We start from the raw sequence: 26,898 nt of genomic DNA, 5'->3' as shown, positions 1-26,898 counted from the left end.
ATGGGGGCCGAAATAAGCCTCAAGGGGAGCTTCTACGCGTTAATAACTGAGATTAGGTTGATTTCAATAACATTCAACTGGGAGAGTCATATGTAAAAATTTTAACAATTTTTAAATTTTTGATAGTCTAGGAAAGTAGAAACTCTGAAATGTGGGGAAAGTGATTTACATTTCCGCTTACCCTCCTCCAGCTACACAATTTGACAGGGGTCGGTAACCCGCATCCACTTGAGACCCCGGTCGCACCCCGAGCCCCGGATCTGCGCACTTATGTGAGGATGCACTCGGGCCAGCCGGTGGCTTTGCGGACCGGTCAGACGCCGCTCCAGGGTCTGTCAGCGCCAGGCCGGGGCCATGGCTGGCTGCAATTCCCTACACAACGGCTGCAACCGAAGCAAGAGAGCCCCAGGAAACCGCACCGCAAGGACGCGCCTACCGCAACTTGGAGCTCAGAGCCGAAAGTTCCGCCGCGCAGCTTGGCAGCGCGGGCGCTTTAGTCTGTGCAGGGGGGCGGGAGACAAAAACTGCCAGGGGTCAAGGCAAGCGCCTTTGAACTGTCTCTAAACTTAGTTTTCTCTCCTTTTCAGGGACTCACAAGGGGTGGCGCGTCCTAGCTTTAATTTCTAATTTAGGTAAAGGGGGTGTTATAGGCAGTAGTTAATCAGCGGCCTTCGCCACGCCCCCTGCCGGGTCGCCCCGCCCTCCACGGCGCACCTGGCTGAGTCAGCGCTGGTGGGGACACAGCTGAGCGGGCGCACGCGCTGAAAGCTGCTGCTGCTAACGCCTTAGGTGAAAACCGGGCGCCAGCGAAGGTCGCCGTGGGTCGGGTCCCATGGGAAGGAGGCCAGGGGGAGGCCTCAACGTGGCCAAACCACCTTGGCATGCGCTCTGTCCCCCCGGGCGGGTTCCGCGGCCACTGCTGGCACCTAGGGAGAGGGTAACCTTCGCAGAAGAAACGCCTCAGCTTAGCGCGGGGATGGCCTTCTTGTGCATGAGCCCCACTGCCAGCCAGGAGCTGTGCGCCCTGGGCGCCTGCACCTTCCAGTTGTGGGCCGCAGAGGCGGGGGATCTTGCCCACCGGGTCTGACAGGGCAGGGACGGAAGTAAATGGAAGCTGGTAGGTAAGTGTTATTTTACCGCGCACCCATAAAGAGGTTGGGGAGAAACAAGACAGGAGAACAAGTCCTGTTTTTTAAAAAAAAAATTCGGCCGGGCACGGTGGCTCAAGGCGTGTAATCCCAGCACTTGGGAGGCCGAGGCGGGGCAAATCATGAGGTCAGGCCTGGCTAATACGGTGAAACCCCGTCTCTACTAAAAAATTATTAAAAAAAAAAAAAAATTAGCCGGGCGTGGTGGCGGGCGCCTGTAGTCCCAGCTACTCCGGAGGCTGAGGCAGGAGAATGGCGTGAACCCGGGAGGCCGGAGCTTGCAGTGAGCCCAGATCGCGCCACTTGCAGTCCACCATAGGCGACAGAAGGAGACTCCGTCTCAAAAAAAGAAAAAAAAAGGTACAATTTAACAGCAATGATCACAATTCACTGAGTTCATGTGACCATCACCTTTATCTATTTCAAAACATTTTCACTGGCCCAGTGTGGTGGCTCACTCTTGTAGTCCCAGCTCGTTGGGAGGCCAAGGTGGGAGGATCACTTGAGGCCAGGGAGTTCAAGACAAGACCAGCCTGGGCAACATGGCAAAACCCTGTCCCCCAAAAAATACAAAAATTAGCCAGGCGTGGTGGCGCATGCATGTAGTTCCAGCTACTCAGGAGGCCTGAGGTGACAGGATCACCTGAACCTGGGGGATGAAGGTTGCAGTGAGCCATGATCATGCCACTGCACTCCAGCCTGGGCCGCAGAGCCAGACCTTGTCTCAAAAAAGAAATAAACATTTTCATCACCCCAAAAGGAAACCCCATACGTATTAAGCAATTACTTCCCGTTCTCTCCTCCCTCTAGCCCTTGGCAACCACTATTCTGCTTTCTGTCTCTATATTACCTATTCTAGATATTTTGTATAATGGAATCATATAATATATGACCTTTTATGTGTGGTTCTATCATTTGGCATAATGTTTTTGATGTTCATGTTGTAGCATGTGACAGTACTTCATATCCAGATAACGTTCCGTTGTATGGAAGTGAGTAATATTTCACTGTTTGGCTATCAGAAATCCTGCTGCTATGAACATTAGCGTACGAGTTCTTGTTTGAGTTCTTATTCTTAATTATTCAGGGGTATGTAGGAATGGAATTGCTGGGTCTTGGGAGAACTGTTTAACTTTTTTGAGGAACTTTTTGGCAATTTCCCCCTTGCTATTCTCCTGATAGTGAGTTCTCACAAGGTCTGGTTGTTTAAAAGTGTGATCCCTCTCACTTCACTCTCTTCCTACTACTCTAGCCATGTAAGACATTGACTCTTCTTTGCCTTCCACCATGGTTGTGAGTTTCCTGAGGCCTCCCAAGCCATGCTTCCTGTACAGCCTGTGAAACCATCAGCCAATTAAACCTCTTTTCTCTATAAGTTACCCTGTCTCAGGTAATTCTTTTTTTTTTTTTTTTTTTTTTTTTTTTTTTTTTTTTTTTGAGACGGAGTCTCGCTCTGTCTCCCGGGCTGAGTGCAGTGGCCGGATCTCAGCTCACTGCAAGCTCCGCCTCCCGGGTTTACGCCATTCTCCTGCCTCAGCCTCCCGAGTAGCTGGGACTACAGGCGCCCGCCACCTCGCCCGGCTAGTTTTTTGTATTTTTTAGTAGAGACGGGGTTTCACCGGGTTAGCCAGGATGGTCTTGATCTCCTGACCTCGTGATCCGCCCGTCTCGGCCTCCCAAAGTGCTGGGATTACAGGCTTGAGCCACCGCGCCCGGCCAGGTAATTCTTTATAGCAATGAGAGAACGGACTAATATACCTAATGACTAATGTTGTTGAGTATCTTGGATGCTTGTTGGCCATTTTTGTACCCTTATCTCTTTTTTATATTTTTGACTTTTTAGTGGGATTTTTTTGAGACACTGTCTCACTGTCACGCAGGCTGGCCTCAAACTCCTGGGCTCAAGCAATCCTCCTGCCTTGGCCTCCCAAAGTGCTGGGATTACAGGTGCCAGCCACCGTGCCTAGCTGTTTTTGTATTTTTGAGACAGGTCTCACTCTGTTGTCCAGGCAGTGGTACAATCATGACTCAGTGCACCTGGACTTCCCAGGCTCAAGCTATCGTGCCACCCCAGCCTTCTGAGCGGCTGGGACTACAGGCACGTGCCACCATGCCAGGATAATTTGCCTTATTTTTGTAGAGATGGGATCTCACTGTGTTGCCCAGGCTGGTCCTGAACCCTTGGGTTCAAGCAGTCCTCCTGTCTCAACCTCCCAAAGTGTTGAGATTATAGACATGAGCCACCACACCCAACCCTTCATTTTAAAGAAGCCGAATTTTTGAATTCTGACTGAGATCACTGTATTTTTTTCTGTCCTGTTCCTAGAATTATGCTTTAGGAACCAACTAAAGACAATGAAAAGTGATATTTTCTTTCTCAAAACAGTTCACATCTCTTGAGATAAGATAAATCTATATAGCCTCAAAGTCTTAATTTTTACAATATGTGAAGACATTGTTATCTTTCTAACATATGAAAAGAGATTTTGTTTTCTCTTGAAAGGAAAAAGAAGCAGTCATTCTAGTAAACTGTTTTCTCCTCACACTTAGAGCCAAATGATAAGGAAGTTATGGAGAAAAATCGACTACAATGAGGTTTCCTATAATGTGAATTGCCTGAACTTCTGTTTCAGGGCCAGAGGTTATGAATATCACTAAAGCATGGGATAGACAAGTTCACTTCACTTGGACATCTTGTAACTTGTTCCTCTCACGTTTCTGTATGTTCCGTATTTGATGCTAGGATGCCTATCAAGGAACCTCCAGCTGACCTGTCTTTTACAGAAGTGACAGCGTCAAGAAGAATTCAGGAACATCTGAACTCAGTATTTGCATAATTTTAAGTTTCATAGATGAAACTGCTTCTTTTTGTTTGTTTGTTTGTTTTGAAACAAGGTCTCCCTGTCGTCCAGACTAGAGTGCAGTGCCATGATCACAGCTCAGTACAACCTCCACCTCCCGGGCCTAACTGATCTTCTCACCTCAGCCTCCCAAGTAGCTGGGACCACAGGTATCTGCCACCATGCCCGGCTAATTTTTTTTTTTTTTTTTTTTTTGTAGAGACAGTGTCGCTTTGTTGCCCAGGCTGATCTTGAACTCCTGGTCTCAAGGAATTCTTCCACCTCAGCATTCCAAAGTGCTGGGATTACAGGTGTGGGCCACCGCAGCACCCAGCTACCAGAACTACTTAGTGTGCGTATTACGCTGAAGTTCACTGACCCTATCTACAGTTCTTTTCTTTTTTTCATTTATTAGATTGCAAGAAATACAATTGTTAAAAATACAAATAGATTCTATATTGAACTTCCATTGCAAATGGCACACACAGTAGAAATACAAAGAAGGGAAGAGTAGCTTGGTCAATGGTTTTGTTGGTTGTTAGTGGCTTTCATTTTGGTTTGGTTTTTTGAGACAGAGTCTCGCTTTGTCACTCAGGCTGGAGTGCAGTGGTGCGATCTCGGCTCACTGCAACCTGCCTTCTGGGTTCAGATAATTCTGGTGCCTCAGCCTCCTGCGTAGCTGGGACTACAGGCATGTGTGACCATGCCCAGGTAATTTTTGTATTTTTAGTAGAGATGGGGTTTCACCATATTGGCCAGGCTGGTCTGGAACTCCTGACCTCAAGTGATCTGCCCACCTCAGCCTCCCAGAGTGTTGGGTTACAGGCGTGAGCCACCATACTCAGCTGGTTGTTAGCATTTTGTATGTCATTAACAAAAAGAATGGCCTGAATTTATTGTGCACCTACTGTCTGGCAGTGTATTTATTTTTTACACCAACTGTCTAATCTTCACAACAAATCTGCAAGTTAGGTGCTTAGCGAGTAGTACCAGTATTTTTTAAAAACTGAAATAAAATAGAAAATATCAGAGCACATTACATCTAGAAAGCATTAGGTATTCTTTTTTTACAATTTAGTTTCAATTGTACATTCACGTATTTGTGTACCGGGTTGTAATCCACTTGGATTACATGGTAACAATGAGTCCACAGAACTGGGGTATATATATTCATCTATTGGGAATGAGAGTCTTTGGACACTTCAGTGACATAGACTGCAGTGTAGCAGAAGACCATCTTAGGCTGAATTTTGCCCTCTACTGACTTAAGATGTGTCAAATTTATGATCTTAAATAAGATGAAATAGTGTCACCTTAATTTTCTTGCTATCAAAAATTTCAGATAAGGAGCATTTTTTTTGTTAGCTGATGCTCTGTGATACTAGATACTGTTTAAAGTGTTTTTCATTAAGATCTAACAACTTGTTTAAATATGTATTCATTTTGCTATTTCACATCTTTTATTAAATGATATATTTTTACAGGATTATGTTTAAACCTCATACATGTGTATAACTTTCCTTCCGAGAGGAATCTGGCTCTTAAATTCCTGTGTTTTGGGAAATCGGAAAGCAGTGTTATACATGAGAAAAAGGCCTTGCAGCCTTCTTCAGTTACTGAGTGAAAGGAGGTTTCTTCACATTTAGAGGCAGTTCTGCCTCTAATCCTTCAAAATTATACAACTGTCTTAAAAATCTGGTCTCAGAGGAAATCCTCATAATTTAAATACCCTCTTGATCTTTACTTGTTTTTCCCCAACATGTAGATATTTTCCTCAGGTGATAATCATTCAAGTAAAATACACATTAAAAGAGTACTGTGTGGTTATACGTTTAGTGAACTTATTACAAAATATAAGACAAAAATTGGGTACAGGTAGAGAAAAGTGCCTGCTTTAAGAAGTATGTGTTGTTTCCTTGTCACATTCAAACTGACCCCCTGTGAAATGCAGAGAATAGCATGTGATTCGGAATATGCTGCTTCCTTGAACTGTTACCAGTAAATATGAATCATTGTTTCTGTCAGCCTGGCAAATCCCAAGATGGAACTGCTTCATTCATTGGAAAGGGACAGTCCAGTTGCAGGTTTTCTGCAGAAAAATGAGGCTGGAGGAATGCATCACGTCTGCATTGAGGTATTTTAATTATTTTCATGCTTCATATTTTAAATCTGTCTGTTGCGAATGTCTTTTACTTTTTTTTTTTTGAAGATGGAGTCTCGCTCGCCAAGGCTGGAGTGCAGTGGCCCGATCTCAGCTCCCTGCAACCTCTGCCTCCTGAGTTCACGCCATTCCCCTGCCTCAGCCTCCCAAGTAGCTGGGATTACAGATGTGCACCACTATGCCCAGCTAATTTTTATATTTTTAGTAGAGACGGAGTGTCGCAGTATTGGCCAGGCTGGTCTCGAACTCCTGGCCTCAAGTGATCCTCTTACCTCAGCCTCCCAAAGTACTGGGAATACAGGCGTGACCACCACGCCCGGCCTTTATTTACTTTATATATCTCACCTACTACTGCTGCAGTCTGCCAAAGAGAGGATGTGCTCAACCCTAACTTCTCCAAACCATCCCAAAGGGGAAGTTGGCTCCATGTCAACAGTGTTGTTTCTTTTAAAGACCATATGTCAACACACCAGATTATAGTAAAAGGATGTCGAGGGAGCAATATGAAAGCAAGCCTGAGAGTCCTGGAGAGAAGGTGGCAGAGCTGCCTTTTGAAGGTAGTCACTCCCTCAGACCCTGCTCTTCCTGCCTTGTTCCTCCAGTTGTCAGATTTGCTGTTGGGGCCCTCATGGGGCAGGAGGTGAGGCTGGACTGGGAGGGAGATGGAGAAGCTGCCAGAGGTTCTTTTGGATCTAGAATTGAGGCAGCAGTTCCAGCCAGGTCTGGAGGTTGGGGCTGCCCCCCAGTCCCCAAGGGAATGGTACTGATTCCAAAACGTGGCGAGAACTCCCTGGTCGGGAAAAGGAGGTGTTTGCTCCCTTGAATCACCTGAGGCTCAAAGGCCCAAGGGGGAGAATGAGGCCAGCTCACTCCCGCTCCATCCCCTCCCTTTAACCCTGAGCTGGTTAGCCTCCCAGACTCCAGTCCCTTTTCCTAAGTGCCCTCCCTGCAAAGTCTGCACAGAGCCGCGCTCCCTTGCACCAGCTCACCCCGTACCGTCTCGTCTTTCAGCAACCCCATGGGTTTGAACTTGAGATGATTCATTTTCCTAAAAGCCTCTTTGGGCTGAGGGAAGGCATGGGTGGCTCTGCGAGTTTTGAAGTGAGGGCTGCCTCTTCTCAGAGCTGCTGTGAGGGCCGGGGCCACCCTCCCAGGCGGTGTCTGTGGGCTGGGCAGCAGCTTTGCCGGCAGCCTGGGTCATCCGCACTGGTCTGGGAGGCTGGGGGGCACCAGCTCCTACTCCCGATAGGGCCAAGTCTCCTTCCTTACCTAAGAGCTGTCTTGAAGAGTGGGCACAGAGGAGCCAGCAACCTGGGAGGTGTAGGCACCTGGGAGAACATCTGCACCTCAGTCACAGAGAGAAGTCTCCAACACAGCTATTGTAGAGATGGGGAAACCGGGCTGAGAGGGAAGGGGGCTTGCCCAAATCACCAGGCCTGGAATGTTTTGAGCTTTGGGGGTGGATCTCCCAGGAAACGTGTTTTATGGCACCGCCGCCTCTGCTCAGCAACCCGGAGGTGTGGCGGGCCTGGACAGACAGCTTGACTGAGGGCCAGGCTGGTGAAGTCAAACCTACCACTCAGGAAGGAGACCCAGACCTTCTCCAGAGTTGAAATGTGAGGACTGCCTTCTTTGGGCCTCAATTTCCCCACTTGAATTCCAAGGACCCTTCTAGCTCCTACACTCTGGGCCAAGCTTTTCCTCTGAGCCCCAGTCAGTCTAGAGGACCAGGGCTACATCTTCCTTGGACAGAGACCCACCATAGGGGCAGCAGGAGGTAGGGGTGGGGGTAGGCAAGGTTCCTGTAGGGAGGTGGAGCTGTCATCAGAGATGGTGTCCGCAGGCAGTGGGAGTATCGTGGCTCTGCTACTACTTGCTGGGTGACCCTGTGCCATTTCTTTCCCCACTCTGGACCTCAGTTTCCCTATCTGTTCTATGGAGATGAGATGCCTGCCTACGTATTTGGGGACTTGGAAGTGTGTGGGGCAGTTGCAGTGTTTCTTAGGTGTGGTCCTGGGGCAGCCTACACCACCCCATAGAGATTTCCGGGCCCCACCCTAGGCTCACAGGACCAGAATCTCCGGGAATGAAGCCTGGGAACTTGCATTTACATGGGCATGGGTGATTCTGACATGATTGAAAATGCACTAATAGTATATGGCAAGTTCTTTATAAAAGGTAAATTCATAGCTGCCCTTTACTAAACATAAGTCTCACCTTCCCTTCCTCAGTGAAGGACACACACCCCAGTTGAAAGTCACTGTGCCTTTCCAGATGCAGAATCTGACCTTTCCAGTAAGATTCTGTTAACTGTTGCTTTCTGTAGTTTGTATTCCAAAACAAGGGGAATAGCTTTCCATTTTTTCAATATAAATGTTGAAGTCAGATATGCTTTTTCAAACTGGACACACACTCACACAGTTTAGAATTTCAGCTATGGCTTCCTCTCAAATTATCAGCCCATTTCTGCCAGGGAGCAGTTTTTCCAGACAAGACCCTGGACAGAGGCTGGTGAGGCCCCCTTCTCATAAGAATCACTAGATCATGACTGACCCCTAGAGGTAGCTTCTCTGCTTAACTGTCAGCCCGTGGGCTGGGATGTGACCCCCAAAGCTGCAGCAGAAGCTTCCGCCCATCCTGGGCCCCCCTGTCATCTGTGGGGAAAGGCCTGTTCCTTGTCTTCTGAGCCCAGCCGGCCTCACAGGCATTCCGCAGAGTGGAAAGTGGAAGCATGTGCTGTGCTTGGCCGGGCTCTCCTGCACCCCTTTTTGGGGTGAGGCGGAGTGCATTCCAGCCCCAGCATCCCTGCGGTTTATTCCCACCCCTCATCCCCACCCCCATACACACTCACAAGTACAAACACAGGCACAGTCACGGGCACACACCGCCCTGGACAGCACCATTTCCAGCCTCGGCAGGGCAGTCTCCTTACAGGGAAGTTAATGAGGCACTAAAAAAGGCTCAGGGGATGGGGAGAACCTCTGTTGAGAAGAGGCTCCTAGACCTATTTCTGCCTCTGACTTGCTGGGGGTCCCTGAGAAAGTTGCTTCCTCTCTGGTCTCAGTTTCCTCAGCTGAGAAATGGGGGGTTGGGCCAAATGGTCTAAGGTTCTGGGAACCTCTCAGTCAGAGCCCGTAGCTGGTGGTCAAGATGAGGGAGAGGCCCTCGGGGTCAGCTGAATGCCTGAGAGGCAGGACAGTCTTGAAGGTGAACAACCTGAGCACATCAGGTGGGCTCAGAGCTGGTGCATGAGCCCCACAGCCTGCAGAGCAGCCCTGGACTTGGGAACCTACTCAAACCAGCCCGGTGGAGCTGCAGAGATGTGGGGTCCAGCCTCTCCTACCATTGGAGGGCTGGGGGCTGGGAGCTGCAGATTCTGTCCCTACAGCTTCCTTAGACACACCAGATGGGCTGGGGCAAGACACACCCCTCTCTATGAAATGAGCAGTCAGTCCAAATAGATGCACTAATGAAGGGCTGTGGGATGGACCCAGCTGTAGCCTGGGACTACAGACAGGCTTCCAGGGTACTCAAGCAGCTGGCCTCTGAGGTAGCAGCCCCAGGTATGAAAGGCAGGACTCAGAACCTAGGCCAAGCCTCCATAGGAATGGAGAGTCTGGGCACTCTGCAGGAGGGGCAGCAGTCAGGAGGTACGCTAGCAACATGTTTCACAAGGTGCCCAATATTGCATCTGCTCCGATGGGCAGCGAGTTGGAAAGTGGACGCCCTGGGCAGGGTGGCGGCTGCTTCTCACAGCCAGGAGTCCAGCCCAGCACCACCTGAGTCCACCTCTGTCCTGCTCAATTGGGTCATCCATGTTCTGGGCCCTTTGGGACCACCCACAGGGGGAGGGCTTTGGGGCGACCAGGTGAGCTGGCCCTTGTGGGAGGATATAACCAACACCTGAGCCTGGGGAGTCAGGCAGCCCCTCGCCAGCATCCCCAACCCCACCTCTCCAGCCCCCTCATTCCCTGATCCTCCCATCCACTCCCCTGCCCCAGCAGTTTCCTCTGCTCACTCTCATCTCTTTTCCTGCTCCCAGGCTCGCCTGGTCACATGTCCTTCACTGTCCTCTGAGTCTCCCTCTTTCCAAGCCGCCTCCGCTCTACTTGACACATTCGCTGTTAAGACACCACAGTACACAAGCTCAAGTCCCTGCACCTCACCTTTACTCCCAGACATGAGAGGGAGATGACATGGAGACCCAAACGCCACTTGGCAAGAGATCTGGGGTATGCAGAGGGGCAGATCGGAGGCTGTGGAAGCTCCAGGGGCTCCTTGGAGGAGGCTGCATTTCAGCTGGCTATTGAATGTGGCTCTGAACTGAGATCTCTACTTGAAGCTCCAGACCAGGAGCCAGCTGCCAGCAGGACCCTCCATTTGGTGTCTCGGAGAAACCTTGCACTCTGTAGGCCTGTTTCATAGGGAAATCACCACGTCAGACCCAGTTGTACACCAAACCCACATTTGAGTCAGGGGCTCCTGCCCCGCATTGTGAGCACTCTAGATGAGCCAGTGCCGAGGGGGAAAGAGCTCTGAATGCCAAATCATGAGTTTCAACTCCACCTCCAGCTCTGAGAGCTGTGGGCAGGGAAGAGCGCTAGTCCAGTGTGCTGTAGAAAGACCAGTCTGCCACTGTATGGCACATGGATGGCGGGGATAGAGTGCAGGTGGAGAGACCAGAAGGTGGACAGGGCGGGGGAGGCAGGGACATGGCTGTAGCTGTGGAGATGGGAGGACAGACAGGACTTGGTGGCCACTTGAATGAACCAAGGGAGGAGTCTGGAAGAGACACCCAGTTTGGTATCAGATGTGTGGAGCATGGAATGCTGTTCATTGATCGAGGGAGGAGGAGGAGGAAGAGGTGTGGCATGGGAGGAGGTAGCTGAGCTCTGTCATGAATGTCATTTGAAGTCCCCAGGGAGAGCCAGGCCTGCCAGCGCCTTCACTGCTTCAACCGGCCCTCAGGGTGCCTGTGCTCCCTTGCCCTCTCAGCTCCCACTTTGTAGCTGTCAGCTGCAGTGGGGGACAGCTGCTCAAGGGTCCAGCATGTCTCTGTGTTTACCCAGGGGACTGCCACGTGGCCCATGCCCAGCATAAGCTGATGGACCACCTTCTGAACAAAACCCGTTACAACAACCTGATCTGCCCAGCCACCAGCTCCTCACAGCTCATCTCCATTGAGACGGAGCTCCCCCTGGCCCAGTGCATCAGTTGGTAGGTACAGAGGACACCTGTGGCTCAGGCTCAGGTGAAGAGGCAGCTCATGCCCAAGCCCCGGGCAATCAGTGTCCAGAGGAATGAAATGACTAGAGTTGACTCAGACTCACCAATGCATAGCGGGGAGGCTGGAGGAGGATCCATGAGGTTTACAGGTGTCCAATATTTAATGAGGTCATGATTTTGTTAAAGAAGAAACCAGGGTGGGAGCGGGATCGCCAATGTCTAGGCAGCCAATGGGCCTGCATAGACTCTGCTCCACTGAGTCTCCAGCACGACCATAAGCTTCTCCTCCTCATCCTCCTAGCCCCACCCTACTCTCTCCCCCAGCTTGCTCAGCAGGTGACCTTACAGGCTTCCTACTTGTTGGAGGAAATAAGAACCCAACTGGGGGAATGGACGGGTGCGGCGGCCCAGGTGTAGTGGCAGGACCCAGGGCAGTGCAGCCTCTACTGAGCCAGGAGGGTGAGGGTCTGGAGAGTGGGCATGGCTGCTGCAGGCATGGAAAGGAGGCGCAGATGGCGGCACTCCCAGGGACCAACGTCAGGGTCTCCGTATGTGGATGTGTGCAGAGGTGGGTGCTGAGGGAGGAGGTGCAGGGAATTTCTCATCTCTCTACTGCCTCTGAGTTGGAGATGTCAGAGGGAGCCATGGCCCACTGTAAACTAACACAATGTCCCCACCCATAGGGTTAGAACCCCTCCCCTGGAGGCAGCTCTGAGGGGAGCAGTCACATATGGAGAATGCAGGGTGCTGTGTCCAGCCAGGGGAGGGAGGTCACCAAGGGCATTGACCCTTCTCTGGCCAGGTGGCTGCCTTCTGACACACCAGCCTCTCTCTCTAGCACAGTGGCCCCCACACACCCAGCCCGTCAAACCTACAGCCCTCAAGAAGGCTTTGGCCAAATTAATGAACAGCTCCCTCTCTCAGGAGGAAGCACAGCTGAAGGATGAGGAGGGCAGTAGAGTTGTGTATGCTCCGCCCCCTCTCTCCACAGTGGGACCTGAAAGAAGGGGGCTTTCAGCCAGGCTCTGCCAGGCTGGGGTCTGAGTGTCACTGTCCAGCTATTGGCTTCTTGTTTAACGGGTGAGCCCAGCTGCTCCTGTGCAGCTGCCACCCTAGTGAGGGTGAACCAGCAGGCAAGTGACATTTCTGAGCTGGGGTATAAATATTAGGCTGTGGGCTGCTGGGCCAGGAAGGGGTGTTTATTTTCAGTTTGTTTATCCTTAGTGCTGGGTAAGGCAAGCAGGTTTGTCAAAGCAGTTCTTTTGGGGAGGCCAGAATCCTGTACCAATGTCCTCAGCACGTTCATCAGCTGCCGGGGGAGTGCCCGACAGGGTTAAAGCACAGGAGAACTTTCTGGATGATAGGAATGTTCTATATCTTCAAAGGAGGCGGGATACATGGGTAATGCATTTGTTCAAATTGATCAAAATATATACCAGATCTGTGCATTTCACTGAAGATAAATTATACCTCAAATTAAAAACATTTTTTAAAAGACAGATGGGCTGGATGCAGTGGCTCATGCCTGTAATCCCAGCACTTTGGGAGGCCGAGGCGGGTGGATCACCTGAGTCAGGAGCTCCAGACCAGCCTGGAAAACATGGTTAAATCCTGTCTCTATTAAAAATACAAAAATTAGCCAGGCATGGGGGCACAGGCCTGTAGTCCCAGCTACTCAGGAGGCTGAGGCAGGAGAATTGCTTGAACCCAGGAGGCAGAGGTTACAGTGAGCAGAGATCACGCCACTGTACTGGAGCCTGGGCAACAGAGCGAGACTCCATCTCAAGAGAAAAAAAAAAGACAGATGAAGGTTTTCAACTTTCACTGAAGGCAGAGTAGCTTGTTATAGATTAGCCTCCCCACAAAAGCAGTTACAGAAGCTGGACAAAAATGTGCCCCCCACCAAAACAACCTTTTTTTTTTTTTTTTTTTTTTTTGAGACGGAGTCTCGCTCTGTCGCCCGGGCTGGAGTGCAGTGGCCGGATCTCAGCTTATGGCAAGCTCCGCCTCCCAGGTTTACGCCATTCTCCTGCCTCAGCCTCCCGAGTAGCTGGGACTACAGGCGCCCACCACCTCGCCTGGCTAGTTTTTTGTATTTTTTTAGTAGAGACGGGGTTTCACCATGTTAGCCAGGATGGTCTCGATCTCCTGACCTCGTGATCTGCCCGTCTCGGCCTCCCAAAGTGCTGGGATTACAGGCTTGAGCCACCGCACCCGGCCAACAACTGTTTGAAGGTGATTGGAGACCTCAGCCAGGACTTGAGTGACCAGGCCAAGGTGACCTTGACAGTCTGTAGTGCTTTTCCGACATTTGGTGATTGGTTAACAGTAGAGGGCTAAGAGGCTAAGAAACTGAGTATGAAGTGGTAGTTAAGAGGCTGGAGACCCTAGCTGAATGTTTGGCACTCACAGGGCTGAAATGACCTAATGAGAATTTGGGTCCCAGTAAGGAGATGGGACCTTGGTGGGGACCCTAGAAGGGTCACCCCTAGGAGTCCAAATGAATAAAAAATAGACCAGCCGTCACAAAAACTAAAACCTGCTTTGAACCAGCTTAGTCCCAAACCAGATGAAGGTGATCTGCGCTTACTCCAATTGTGTGCCATGAAGTCAAAGTCAATACTCTCTGGAGGCAGATAAAAGTTTACTAGGAATGCCGTAAGAAAAGACAAGACTCAATGAGAAAGAACAAGAAAAAAACCAATAGAAACACACATGTAAGGAAGATAAGGAAGAAACTTTGTTTTTTTGTTTTTTTGTTTTTTTGTTTTTTGGAGAAGGAGTCTCGCTCTGTCACCCAGGCTTGAGTGCAGTGGCACGATCTCAGCTCACTGCAACCTCTGCCTCCCAGGTTCGAGCGATTCTCCTGCCTCAGCCTCCCAAGTAGCTGGGATTACAGGCATGCGCCACCATGCCCGGCTAATTTTTGTATTGGCCAGGCTGGTCTGGAACTCCTGACCTCAGGTGGTCCATTCACCTCAGTCTCCCAAATTGCTGGGATTACTGGCATGAGCCACCGCGCCTGACCAGTATTTTGCCACAATTTAAAATAAATAATTTTTTTTTTTCAGGTTTGTGCTCAGACTATATTCTAAATGGCGGCCGACTCCTCTCCAGGCCTTGCTTCCGGCTTTTAGATTGTTTTTGCCTTCTTGTCATCTGCTCGGTAGATGGCAGCTTTCAGATGCTCCTAAGGGGCCAGGAAAGAGAGTGAGAAGCCATAGAGGCTGCCAGGTCGTCCCCCTGAGGGCCCCACCCTCATCAACTCCCTCAACTGGGTCTCCTGCACTACTGGTGGCCATCTCGACCACCACTTTGCCCTGAGCTTCCTGCTGCTGCAGCTGGGCAGAGCCTCCTTCTCAGAGGCCAGCTGCTGATAGGTGGCCACGTACTGCTGCAGGTGACCCAGGTAACGGTCTCGCTGCTGCTGCAGACTCTGAGGCTATTGGCTCTTCAACTCCACCTACAGGATAGGCACCAGGGTAGGTAGTGGCTGGCTTCCAGATTCTGGGCCCATAAACAGGGTGGTGAGGGCACAGTGGGGCCCTGTTATCTGCCCAGGCCCCTGGCACCTGGCCCCTTCCTCCAGGCCTGAGTGACTGCCTCCCTTGACTAGAGGCCCATGCCTCCCTCCCCAGCCTCAAATCTCACACCCTTCTTCCCACCATTTAAACTGTAGGACACAGACTGGTGGAAAAGCAGAGGGAACCATCTGCTAAGTTGTGGTGAGGTCGCTCTGTATGATCTCCAGGGTTTTGCAACCACCTCCGCCTGCTCCCCCAGAGTTCAGCCTTCCGCCCCAGCTCCCCCAGCCTCTCCTCCTATTCCTGCAGCCTCACCTCCTGCTCCTGCATCTTCTCCTCCTGCTGCCACAGCCTCATTTCCTGCTCCCGCATCTTCTCCTCCTGCCTCTGCATCTTCTCCTCCTGCTCACACATCTTCTCTTCCTGCTCCCACATCTTCTCTTCCTGCTCCCACATCTTCTCTTCCTGCTCCCACATCTCCTCCTGCTCCTGCATCATCTCCTCCTTCTCCCAGATCTTCTTCTCCTGCTCCCGTATCTTCTCCTCCTGCCTCCACATCTTCTCTTCCTGCTCCCGTAGCTTCTTCTCCTGCCTCCACATCTTCTCCTCCTGCTCCCGCATCTTCTTCTCCTTCTCCCACAGCTTCTCCTCCTGCTCACACATCTTCTCCTCCTTCTCCAACAGCTTCTCCTCCTGCTCACACATCTTCTTCTCCTGCTCCCACATCATCTCATCCTGCTCCCGCATCGTCTCCTTCTGCTCCCATATCTTCTCCTCCTGCCTCCATATCTTCTGCTCCTGCTCCCGTATCTTCTCCTCCTGGCTCCACATTTTCTCTTCCTGCCTCCGCATCTTCTCCTCCTGCTCCTGCCTCTTCTTCTCCTGCTCTCGTATATTCTGCTCCTGCTCGTGTATCTTCTCCTCCTGCTCCCGTATCTTCTCCTCCTGATTGTGCATATTCTCCTCCTGCTCCTGTATCTTCTCGTCCTGCCTCCACATCTCCTCCTGCTCCTGTATCTTCTCCTCCTGCTCCCGTATCTTCTGCTCCTGCTCCCGTATCTTCTCCTCCTGCTCCTGTATCTTCTCCTCCTGGCTCCACATTTTCTCCTCCTGCCTCCGCATCCTCTCCTCCTGCTCATGCCTCTTCTTTTCCTGCTCTCGTATATTCTCCTCCTGCTCGTGTATCTTCTCCTCCTGCTCCCGTATCTTCTCCTCCTGATTGTGCATATTCTCCTCCTGCTCCTGTATCTTTTCCTGCCTCCACATCTCCTCCTGCACCTGCATCATCTCCTCCTTCTCCCAGATCTTCTTCTCCTGCTCCCGTATCTTCTCCTCCTGCCTCCACGTCTTCTCTTCCTGCTCCCGTAGCTTCTTCTCCTGCCTCCACATCTTCTCCTCCTGCTCCCGCATCATCTTCTCCTTCTCCCACAGCTTCTCCTCCTGCTCACACATCTTCTCCTCCTTCTCCAACAGCTTCTCCTCCTGCTCACACATCTTCTCCTCCTGCTTCCGCATCATCTCATCCTGCTCCCGCATCGTCTCCTTCTGCTCCCATATCTTCTCCTCCTGCCTCCATATCTTCTGCTCCTGCTCCCGTATCTTCTCCTCCTGCTCCCGTATCTTCTCCTCCTGGCTCCACATTTTCTCCTCCTGCCTCCGCATCTTCTCCTCCTGCTCCTGCCTCTTCTTCTCCTGCTCTCGTATATTCTCCTCCTGCTCGTGTATCTTCTCCTCCTGCTCCCCGTATCTTCTCCTCCTGATTGTGCATATTCTCCTCCTGCTCCTGTATCTTCTCGTCCTGCCTCCACATCTCCTCCTGCTCCTGTATCTTCTCCTCCTGCTCCCGTATCTTCTGCTCCTGCTCCCATATCTTCTCCTCCTGCTCCCGTATCTTCTCCTCCTGGCTCCACATTTCTCCTCCTGCCTCCGCATCCTCTCCTCCTGCTCATGCCTCTTCTTTTCCTGCTCTCGTATATTCTCCTCCTGCTCGTGTATCTTCTTCCTCCTGCTCCTGTATCTTCTCCTCCTGATTGTGTATATTCTCCTCCTGCTCCTGTATCTTCTCCTCCTGCCTCCACATCTCCTCCTGCTCCTGTATCTTCTCCTCCTGCTCCCGTATCTTCTGCTTCTGCTCCTGTATCTTCTCCTCCTGCTCCCGTATCTTCTGCTCCTGCTCTCGTATCTTCTCCTCCTGCTCCTGTATCTTCTCCTCCTGCTCCTGTATCTTCTCCTCCTGCTCCTGTATCTTCTCCTCCTGCCTCCGCATCTTCCCCTCCTGCTCCTGCCTCTTCTTCTCCTGCTCTCGTATATTCTCCTCCTGCTCGTGTATCTCTTCTCCTCCTGCTCCCGTATCTTCTCCTCCTGATTGTGCATATTCTCCTCCTGCTCCTGTATCTTTTCCTGCCTCCACATCTCCTGCTCCTGCATCATCTCCTCCTTCTCCCAGATCTTCTTCTCCTGCTCCCGTATCTTCTCCTCCTGCCTCCACGTCTTCTCTTCCTGCTCCCGTAGCTTCTTCGCCTGCCTCCACATCTTCTCCTCCTGCTCCCGCATCATCTTCTCCTTCTCCCACAGCTTCTCCTCCTGCTCACACATCTTCTCCTCCTTCTCCAACAGCGTCTCCTCCTGCTCACACATCTTCTCCTCCTGCTTCCGCATCATCTCATCCTGCTCCCGCATCGTCTCCTTCTGCTCCCATATCTTCTCCTCCTGCCTCCATATCTTCTGCTCCTGCTCCCGTATCTTCTCCTCCTGCTCCCGTATCTTCTCCTCCTGGCTCCACATTTTCTCCTCCTGCCTCCGCATCTTCTCCTCCTGCTCCTGCCTCTTCTTCTCCTGCTCTCGTATATTCTCCTCCTGCTCATGTATCTTCTCCTCCTGCTCCCGTATCTTCTCCTCCTGATTGTGCATATTCTCCTCCTGCTCCTGTATCTTCTCGTCCTGCCTCCACATCTCCTCCTGCTCCCGTATCTTCTCCTCCTGGCTCCACATTTTCTCCTCCTGCCTCCGCATCCTCTCCTCCTGCTCATGCCTCTTCTTTTCCTGCTCTCGTATATTCTCCTCCTGCTCGTGTATCTTCTCCTCCTGCTCCTGTATCTTCTCCTCCTGATTGTGTATATTCTCCTCCTGCTCCTGTATCTTCTCCTCCTGCCTCCACATCTCCTCCTGCTCCTGTATCTTCTCCTCCTGCTCCCGTATCTTCTGCTTCTGCTCCTGTATCTTCTCCTCCTGCTCCCGTATCTTCTGCTCCTGCTCTCGTATCTTCTCCTCCTGCTCCTGTATCTTCTCCTCCTGGCTCCACATTTTCTCCTCCTGCCTCCGCATCTTCTCCTCCTGCTCCTGCCTCTTCTTCTCCTGCTCTCGTATATTCTCCTCCTGCTCATGTATCTTCTCCTCCTGCTCCCGTATCTTCTCCTCCTGATTGTGCATATTCTCCTCCTGCTCCTGTATCTTCTCGTCCTGCCTCCACATCTCCTCCTGCTCCTGTATCTTCTCCTCCTGCTCCCGTATCTTCTGCTCCTGCTCCCGTATCTTCTCCTCCTGCTCCCGTATCTTCTCCTCCTGGCTCCACATTTTCTCCTCCTGCCTCCGTATCCTCTCCTCCTGCTCATGCCTCTTCTTTTCCTGCTCTCGTATATTCTCCTCCTGCTCGTGTATCTTCTCCTCCTGCTCCTGTATCTTCTCCTCCTGATTGTGTATATTCTCCTCCTGCTCCTGTATCTTCTCCTCCTGCCTCCACATCTCCTCCTGCTCCTGTATCTTCTCCTCCTGCTCCCGTATCTTCTGCTTCTGCTCCTGTATCTTCTCCTCCTGCTCCTGTATCTTCTCCTCCTGCTCCTGTATCTTCTCCTCCTGCCTCCACATCTTCCCCTCCTGCTCCTGCCTCTTCTTCTCCTGCTCTCGTATATTCTCCTCCTGCTCGTGTATCTTCTCCTCCTGCTCCCGTATCTTCTCCTCCTGCTCCTGTATCTTCTCCTCCTGCCTCCGCGTCTTCCCCTCCTGCTCCTGCCTCTTCTTCTCCTGCTCTCGTATACTCTCCTCCTGCTCGTGTATCTTCTCCTCCTGCTCCCGTATCTTCTCCTCCTGATTGTGCATATTCTCCTCCTGCTCCTGTATCTTTTCCTGCCTCCACATCTCCTCCTGCTCCTGCATCATCTCCTCCTTCTCCCAGATCTTCTTCTCCTGCTCCCGTATCTTCTCCTCCTGCCTCCACATCTTCTCTTCCTGCTCCCGTAGCTTCTTCTCCTGCCTCCACATCTTCTCCTCCTGCTCCCGCATCTTCTTCTCCTTCTCCCACAGCTTCTCCTCCTGCTCACACATCTTCTCCTCCTTCTCCAACAGCTTCTCTTCCTGCTCACACATCTTCTCCTCCTGCTCCCGCATCATCTCATCCTGTTCCCGCATCGTCTCCTTCTGCTCCCATATCTTCTCCTCCTGCCTCCATATCTTCTGCTCCTGCTCCTGTATCTTCTCCTCCTGCTCCCGTATCTTCTCCTCCTGGCTCCACATTTTCTCTTCCTGCCTCCGCATCTTCTCCTCCTGCTCCTGCCTCTTCTTCTCCTGCTCTCGTATATTCTCCTCCTGCTCGTGTATCTTCTCCTCCTGCTCCTGTATCTTCTCCTCCTGCCTCCGCATCTTCTCCTCCTGCTCCTGCCTCTTCTTTTCCTGCTCTCGCATCTTCTCCTCCTGCTCCCGTATCTTCTCCTCCTGCTCCTGTATCTTCTCCTCCTGCCTCCACATCTTCTCTTCCTGTTGCTGGTACAGGCGGTTCCACAACTTGTTCTCTTCCACCTGGGCTTGGAGCTTTGCTGACACACTCTGAAGCTCCTTACCCAGGTGGTCAGCCTCCTCCTGCAGCTGCTGCTGGAATAGTGAAAGTGTTGGTTTGAACCTCAGAAGGAAACAGACTCATGAGCTACCCATATAAATGGAATCTATAAAACAATGGTTTTCACCCATGATCCTTCAAAATATATATTTTTAAGCCCTAACTCTTGAGATTCTGATTCTCCAGGCAGGGCCCCCACTTTGTAGATTTTTAGCATACTCTGGAGGATTCTATGGGCCAGAACAAGGACCCCAATTTTCTAGCTCTTGACTGGAGCCTCCCCATACCCTGCACGATGCCTAGACCATGGTCCCAGCCGGACGGGGATCCCGCAACCCCTGGGGCTGCAGCCGCTTGCCTGTGGCAGCAGGAGCTTGGCCCTCTCCAGCTTCCTTTCTAGCTCCTTTACGTTGAGCTGGATCTCAGTCTTTTGAGTCTCTTGAAGTCGAAGTTTTTCTTCTAATTTGATATTTTTCTGCTTCAGCTCCTCATCGATTATGCTATGGCCAGAGACAGTAGAGAAAGGAATGAACGAAGAACAGAAAGGAACGCTTTGGTGGTCAGCCCTCTGCTTTCACCCCACAACCACAGAACCGTGGCACTGGATGGGACCCCAGGAATTAAAAGTCCCAGGTGGCAGGCCAGAGAGAAGACATGAGTTGCCTGAGGCTACCCCGTGAGTCAGTGGCACAGCCGGCACTAGAGCTTCCCTGTGCACACATGAAAACCTGTATGAGCCTCTCACCATGCCCACCTGTACCCCCACCTCCCAGCACACCCCCCAGGCTAAGAGCCCCCAGACCTCCCATCCCACTTTCCCCCAACCTACGTGTTCCTGTACAGTTCCAGACTCAGGGCGTCCCTCTCCTTCGTTAACTCCTCGATGTACTGCAAATAGAGCAGGTGAAGTCAGGATAGAGTAGGCAGAGGAGCGGCTGGCCGACCAGGAACAGCAGCCACAGTGACTCCTCCACACACCACTCCCCTCTCCCAGTCACACCTGACATGCTCTCAAGGCACTTCCAAGCCCACAGTCTCATTTGTTTTTCTTTTTTGTTTTGTTTCTTTCTTTCTTTTTCTTTTTCTTCAGGCAGAGTTTCCCTCTTGTTGCCCTGACTGGAGTGCAGTGGCGCAATCTCAGCTCACCACAACCTCCGCCTCCCGGGTTCAAGCGATTCTCCTGCTTCAGCCTCCCAATTAGCTAGGATGACAGGCATGTGCCACCACAGCTGGCTAACTTTGTATTTTTAGTAGAGATAGGGTTTCTCCAGGTCAGTCAGTCTAGTCTTGAACTCCTGACCTCAGGTGACCCGCCTGCTTTGGCCTCCCAAAGTGCTGGCATTACAGGCATGAGCCAGAGCACCCGGCCCTCATTTGTTTTTCAAAGAACTCAGTAAAAGTGGAAGGGACAGGGAAAGAGACTGAATTCATGGCTGACTAACAGGGGTCCAGAGACATCAGATAATATTGCTGTTGTTGTTACTGTTATTACTACCACTGTTGGAACCTTTACTGAGTGCTTCACCAGGCACTGCGCTAACAATCCCGTTTAATCCTCACAACCTCCACAGGAGACGGTTACCATTATTACCTCTATCGTGTAGATGAAAAACATGGGGTATTAAGGGTTAAGTGCTTGCCTAAGATCACTTAGAGCTGGGGTTTCAACACCCAGGTATATCTGATTCTCTAAGCCCATTCTTTCACTGGGGGTAGGGGCACAGATAGGAAGGAGGACATTAATCCTTTGTTGACATTTTGAAAGGATGATACGTTCAAATAGTCCAAAACTCAGAAAGTACAGAAGGGAAATATCTCCCCCCAACACTGTTCCTCTCTCCTGAGATGTTTATGAATCCTTACAAACATGTTTATTGTATATTACCATAATACATACGCACACACACACACACACAGGCTCCCTCTCTCAACACAAATAATAACATACTCAAGCTACTCTTCTGTACCTTTATGGTACAAGTACCCTAACCGCCACTTAGGACTTGGTCAAGGCCACAGTCAAGTATAGGCAGGGTGGGCACTTGGCCTGCGAGCTCTATGTCCGGTGCTCGCTCCCCACAGCACCCCCCAACTCACCCACAGCAGCCAACTCAGCCCCCGTCAGCCTCTAACCACCACACACAAAAGCAGCAAGAAATGGCCACGCTGTCTTCTGAGCAGGACACTCCATCCGACAGAAGGGACTTTTAGGCTCACTCCTCCATCTGCGAAGCTGTGCTCCCAGGGGACGGGGCAGGTGGTTGGACTCACCCTGTCTGCCTTCCTCTTCTGTGTGGTGATATCAGAGAGGGCCCACTCTAATTCTCTGGAAAACTTCCATGATTCATGGAGGCGGCACACCAGATCCCTGGTCTCTCCTGGAATGAGAGACATTCAGATGCGGCCCAAAGGACTCCCCCTAAAGGCCTGTCAAAGTGCCAGGTTTTAAGATGACAGGGTGCCGGATTCCCACCTTGCAACTGCTGGACAGCATGCTGGCTGTAATAGAGTTGCCGTCTGAAGCTCCGTTTTCTGAATGTAAGGATTTGTGTGGTATGAACCTGGGCCTTTGGGAGAAAAGACAAGCAAGTGCTGAAAGAGAAGCAAAGAAACCTTCTCCACCCTCCACTCACCTCTAGCTCCCTCCTTAGGGCATCCTGATGTTGGTGGCTTGCCTTCGTTTCCTACAGAAGAGGAAGACAGAGCTCTTACCAGGGGGAGGCAGAGATGGCACAGCAAGAGACATGCCCCCAGAATGGCACCACTGCCCCAGGACAGGCCCACCCATGGGACCAGGTTATCAGGAACCCTGTGGGGATGGGGTGGAATCTGAAGGGTGAGCCTTCTTCCCCAGGCTGGGTGTGGGCAAGATGAGACTGGGGCCTCTACATCTGAGTGCCCTCCAAACCCAGCAGTCATGTCATGAGTAAACAAAGAAATCACATTACTTCTTCCAGCTGAGCTCGGTTCTGTTGTTTCTGTGGGGAAGAGTGAAAGGAAGGTGACTGAGGGTGGCCCCCTCGACTCTATTCCCCAGGCCAGGAAGCGGGTAGGCAGGGGCCAGGGATGGATTTTAAAGGTAAAGTTCTTAGACCCAATGAGAACACCAGCTGGTAAACTCTTCTCCACTCCCAGAGAAAAAGGATTTGGGTCTTGGTTGGTTTTTGCCCACAGCCACAGAACTGAAAGTCTGAAACTAGATTCTCTCGAAGAGACAGTCACGGAAACCTTCAGAGATGGAGTGTGAGAAAAGCCCACCCTTCTGCCAGCTTGTGATTTAGAAAGGTACATTCATTCAACAAACATTGACTGAGCACATACGGGCCAGGGACGGTTCTTCACAGTGAGGATATAGGACGGAAAAGGCAGACAGGAGCCCTTGGCCCCGAGGTTTCCATTCTAGTGGGCCTTTAACTCTCAGACTCTCAGAGCTAACAGAAACCTGATACTCTCTAACTCTACCTCAGGAAACGCAAGCCCGAGAAGGAGACTTTACAGCAGGCCGTGGACTAGGGATTAACATAAAACAACAATGACAAATCTCATTTAAACTTCACCAATGTAGGTCAAACCACACCACTCCTATTTTGTAGATGTGAAAAGAGAGGCCCAAAGAGCTCAAGGAATTTGCCCTAAATCATATCCCCAGCAGATGGAGAGGATTCAAACCCAGAATTCTTAACCAGTGCCTGGGAGATCTTCCACAATCTTAACAATTACCCTCCACCACCCCTTGGGCCCTCTGTCCCCAGGAGCCTGGCCAGCCAAGACTCACATCCTCTGGTGAGTGGCAACCACTAGAAGTGGTTGTCTCAGGGTTAGCGCCATTATTTATGTTCTTCTTTTGGCGTCGCTTGCTCCTGTACCAACACGAGGGTTGCCTGGGGATGAGCGTCTCTCAACTGTGGAAAGGAAGAGCAGTGATACTCGTGAGAACTACAAGCTCCTACAGTCACATTCTGCTTTACAGTTTATACAAAATACTCTTATACACCATCTGATTTAATGCCACCAACAACTGTAGGAAGTGTTGTCACAATCACTTAGTGACTGAGAGGGATTGATAGCATGGCTGAACAAAAGGCAATAATGGAACTTAAACTCAGTCTTCTGGCTCTGAGCTCTGGGATTTTGCCACAAACTAGGCAGCTGCCAGGGACCAAAACCAGAGGCAGAGGTAGAAAAGCAAATATTAAGTAGGCAGGAACTGTACACTGTGTGGTTTAGAGTCATACATCCTCATGTCTGTTAGTGTGAAGAACGGCACCACTACCTCTCAAAATTTATATTAATGTATCCTAATGGCAGAAGGCAGCCTTTCTGTGAAATCTGGGAATTTAACAGAAAGAGGACAACCCAACCCTCACATCAGAAGTCTTACATATTCTTATAAGTTTATCTGACTGTCACCCCTAAGTACATTAATGTTTTGTCTCTCAGTAGACTCAAGGGAAACTGATGCTTCAGAAAGATACCCCATATTTATCCTGTGGCACTCAAAGTACCCCAGGTGGAGCTGAGATGAGGAAGATTCAAGCTGTCAAGTTCAGTTTCCCAAGATCTGTTCCACAGAAGATAGGCAGATCTTACTCCAGAAACCACTGACTGAGGGGCACTCTGGTCCTAGAACAATGCAGAATTCAAATCTGAGGTGGGGAACTCAGAAACAATGTTTGAGTCTCTCTGGAGAGTAGAAGCCTGGGAGAAAACCAAACCAAACCCGTTCTCCCATTGCCCCCCAGAGACACTGTCAATGTGTTGAGCTCATGGGGGAGGTGTCGGCTTTTCACACTGTTAGTGTCTGTATAAGGAAGTAAGGCAGCCTGAAACCTCTCTCTCCTAGGTCCCACAGTCCCCAATGCCCTTCCAGCTGGAAACCTGTGCTACAACCAGAGGAACCAGAAATGGGCAAGAACACTTAGGGGACTGGGTCCTAAGACCAAAGACCAGTCTCGTGGCAGTAATGACAGTTCCTAGAGGGACTGTGACATCACTACATTCCACTCCTCAGTGGACTGGTGGGGAGGACACGTGAGTGCAATGCCCAAGTTGCCGCTTTGAGATGGGGGGGGGATCACAGGATTGGGACCCAGGTCCTTGGAGATGCAAGCCCCAAGAGCCCAGGGAGGTCAGGCTTTGGGTGGTGGGAGGTGAGGGCCGAGTATGGAGCAGGGAGCCCCAGGAGTCACCTGTCCAAAGTGACCATGGGCCAACTAGTGAGGGCAGGTTCTGGGGCACCCAGGTCCTTGGAGACCTGAGCCCAAAGAGCCCAAGGAGGTCGGGTTTGGGGTAGCAGGAGATAAGGGCAGAGTATGGAATGGGAAGCCCTGGGAGTCACCAGCTCAAAGTCACCCTGGGGTGACTGGTGAGGGCAGGGGCAGGACTCACGAGGGGGTTGGGCTGGCTCACAAGATTTGGGTGTGGGGAGTCCAGAGGCACTGTGTGTGGGGGGGTCCCAGCCTGGTGTGCCTCAGCAGTGGCACAGACTCTGACAGCAGCTTGACTGTCAGAGGGCACCTGGGGCTGGGTTGGGGTGCCACAACCTGGTGCATTTTACCTTTTCCTTGGCCTTGGCCATTTTGATCTGTGGGGTTTCTTCGGACATCATGGGATGGGTAGGGCGGTGGGGTTGGGGCCACATCAGCACAATCCAGGCGAGGACAACTATACACCTCCAGTCACCTACCAGGTAGCTGTGTGACTGAGCCAGAGGAGGCGTAACCAGGGCCACACCAGAATGCAGAATAGGGGCGTGGCCTTAATGCTTCAAGCCTATTGGTCAGTGAGAAAGATGCAAGGGAAAGGAGGCGTGGCCAGACAGCAGCGTGTCATGACGGACCTGTGATGTCACAAGGAAAGCCGCCCATGCAACTGCTGTCCCCGCCCACTCCAGGAGAGGGGCGGGGCTGGCTTTCACTTTAAAAACTTTAAAACTTTATTACCTCAATTGAGGTACAAATGCTATTAAAATGGAAATTTTATAGTGTGCTTGATGATTGATAAAGCAGACTATATTATCCAACATTCCACTAAGATAAATAATCACAATGATTTCTCTTTTTTGAAAAAACTTTCTCTTATTCTCCTACATCATTGTTAAGGGGTTTTTGGTTTTTTTAAAAACAAAAAACAAACAAAAAAGAAAACAAGAAACATGTCTAATATCTTTAGAAACACAAAGCTTTTGAGCCAGGTGTGGCGGCTCATGCCTGTAATCCCAGCACTTTGGGATGCTGGGGTGGGTGGATAACTTGAGTTCAGGAGTTCAAGACCAGCTTGGCCAACATGATGAAACCCTGTCTCTATTAAAATACAAAACTAGCTGGGCATGGTGGCAGGTGCCTGTAATCCCAGCTACTTGGGAGACTGAGGAAGGAGAATCCCTTGAACCTGGGAGGCAGAGGTTGCAGTGAGCCAAAATCGTGCCACTACACTTCAGCCTGGGCTACAGAACAAGACTCTGTCTCTTAATACATACCTACATACACACATACACACACGCACACACGCACACACGGAAAGCTTTCCATTTAATAAGCACTCAAAGTTCTTTACAAGTTTAAAACACATACAGGACCCTCTAAAGTAAGGCTAAATGCTAAGTGATGGGGGAGAGGAAAAGGACATAAGTAACTCCCACTCTCATGAGGTTAATCACTAAATCCTATTTTTCTAGAATCACCTGGCCTCTCTAAGCCCTGCAAATGAAACTGCATTTCTCACTTGATACTTGGCTATGACTTGCAATCATGAAAACCAAGAATTGTGTTCTGTCACTGTGTCGTGCTTGCTACCTGGGATCAAGGGTTGACTTTTTCATGATTTGCTCCATTACCTGTGTGCTTCTTATCCCAGACCAAACTAAGCTTTTTTCTAGAGTTCTACAATTTACAGTTAGTATATAAGAGTGGTTCTCAAAAATATAGTCTCTGAACCAGGAGCACCTGAGAATGTCATAGATGTAAATTCTCAGGCCCCTGCCTAGACCTGATGAATCAGAAACTCTGGAGTAGGGACCAGCAATCCATGCTGCAATAAGCCCTCCAGGTGTTCGGGAAACTGCTGGCATACAGCAGGTAGAAAAATGTGTTTCCTTCTGTAGGTCCAAAGCCAGGGATACTATATGTTCTGTCTCGATATGAAGCAATGACATGCAATTAAAAGACATAAA

The 26,898-nt window shown here is 50.7% G+C and overlaps 1 protein-coding gene and 1 pseudogene across 1 annotated transcript; one reads left to right on the top strand and one right to left on the bottom strand.

Moving 5' to 3' along the window:
• The first annotated feature begins 6,636 nt into the window (after window positions 1-6,636).
• Window positions 6,637-10,781, top strand: LOC115897591 (annotated as a pseudogene).
• A 3,684-nt stretch (window positions 10,782-14,465) lies between these two features.
• On the bottom strand, window positions 14,466-25,368 carry LOC115897590 (golgin subfamily A member 6-like protein 22). Its single transcript, XM_030930854.1, is given in 14 exon segments — window positions 14,466-14,565; window positions 15,215-16,347; window positions 17,036-17,132; window positions 17,420-19,197; window positions 19,513-19,762; window positions 20,086-20,227; window positions 20,557-20,615; window positions 21,999-22,105; window positions 22,201-22,294; window positions 22,361-22,411; window positions 23,503-23,576; window positions 23,579-23,608; window positions 23,611-23,629; window positions 25,285-25,368. Coding segments are annotated over 14 exon segments (3,975 nt in total). The 3' UTR covers window positions 14,466-14,508.
• Between the last annotated feature and the right edge of the window lie 1,530 nt (window positions 25,369-26,898).

Source organism: Rhinopithecus roxellana, chromosome 5 (assembly GCF_007565055.1).
Source record: "Rhinopithecus roxellana isolate Shanxi Qingling chromosome 5, ASM756505v1, whole genome shotgun sequence".
Classification (NCBI taxonomy): Eukaryota; Metazoa; Chordata; class Mammalia; order Primates; family Cercopithecidae; genus Rhinopithecus; species Rhinopithecus roxellana.
Note: the sequence above shows the minus strand (reverse complement) of the source record. Positions and strands in the feature narration are given on the sequence as shown.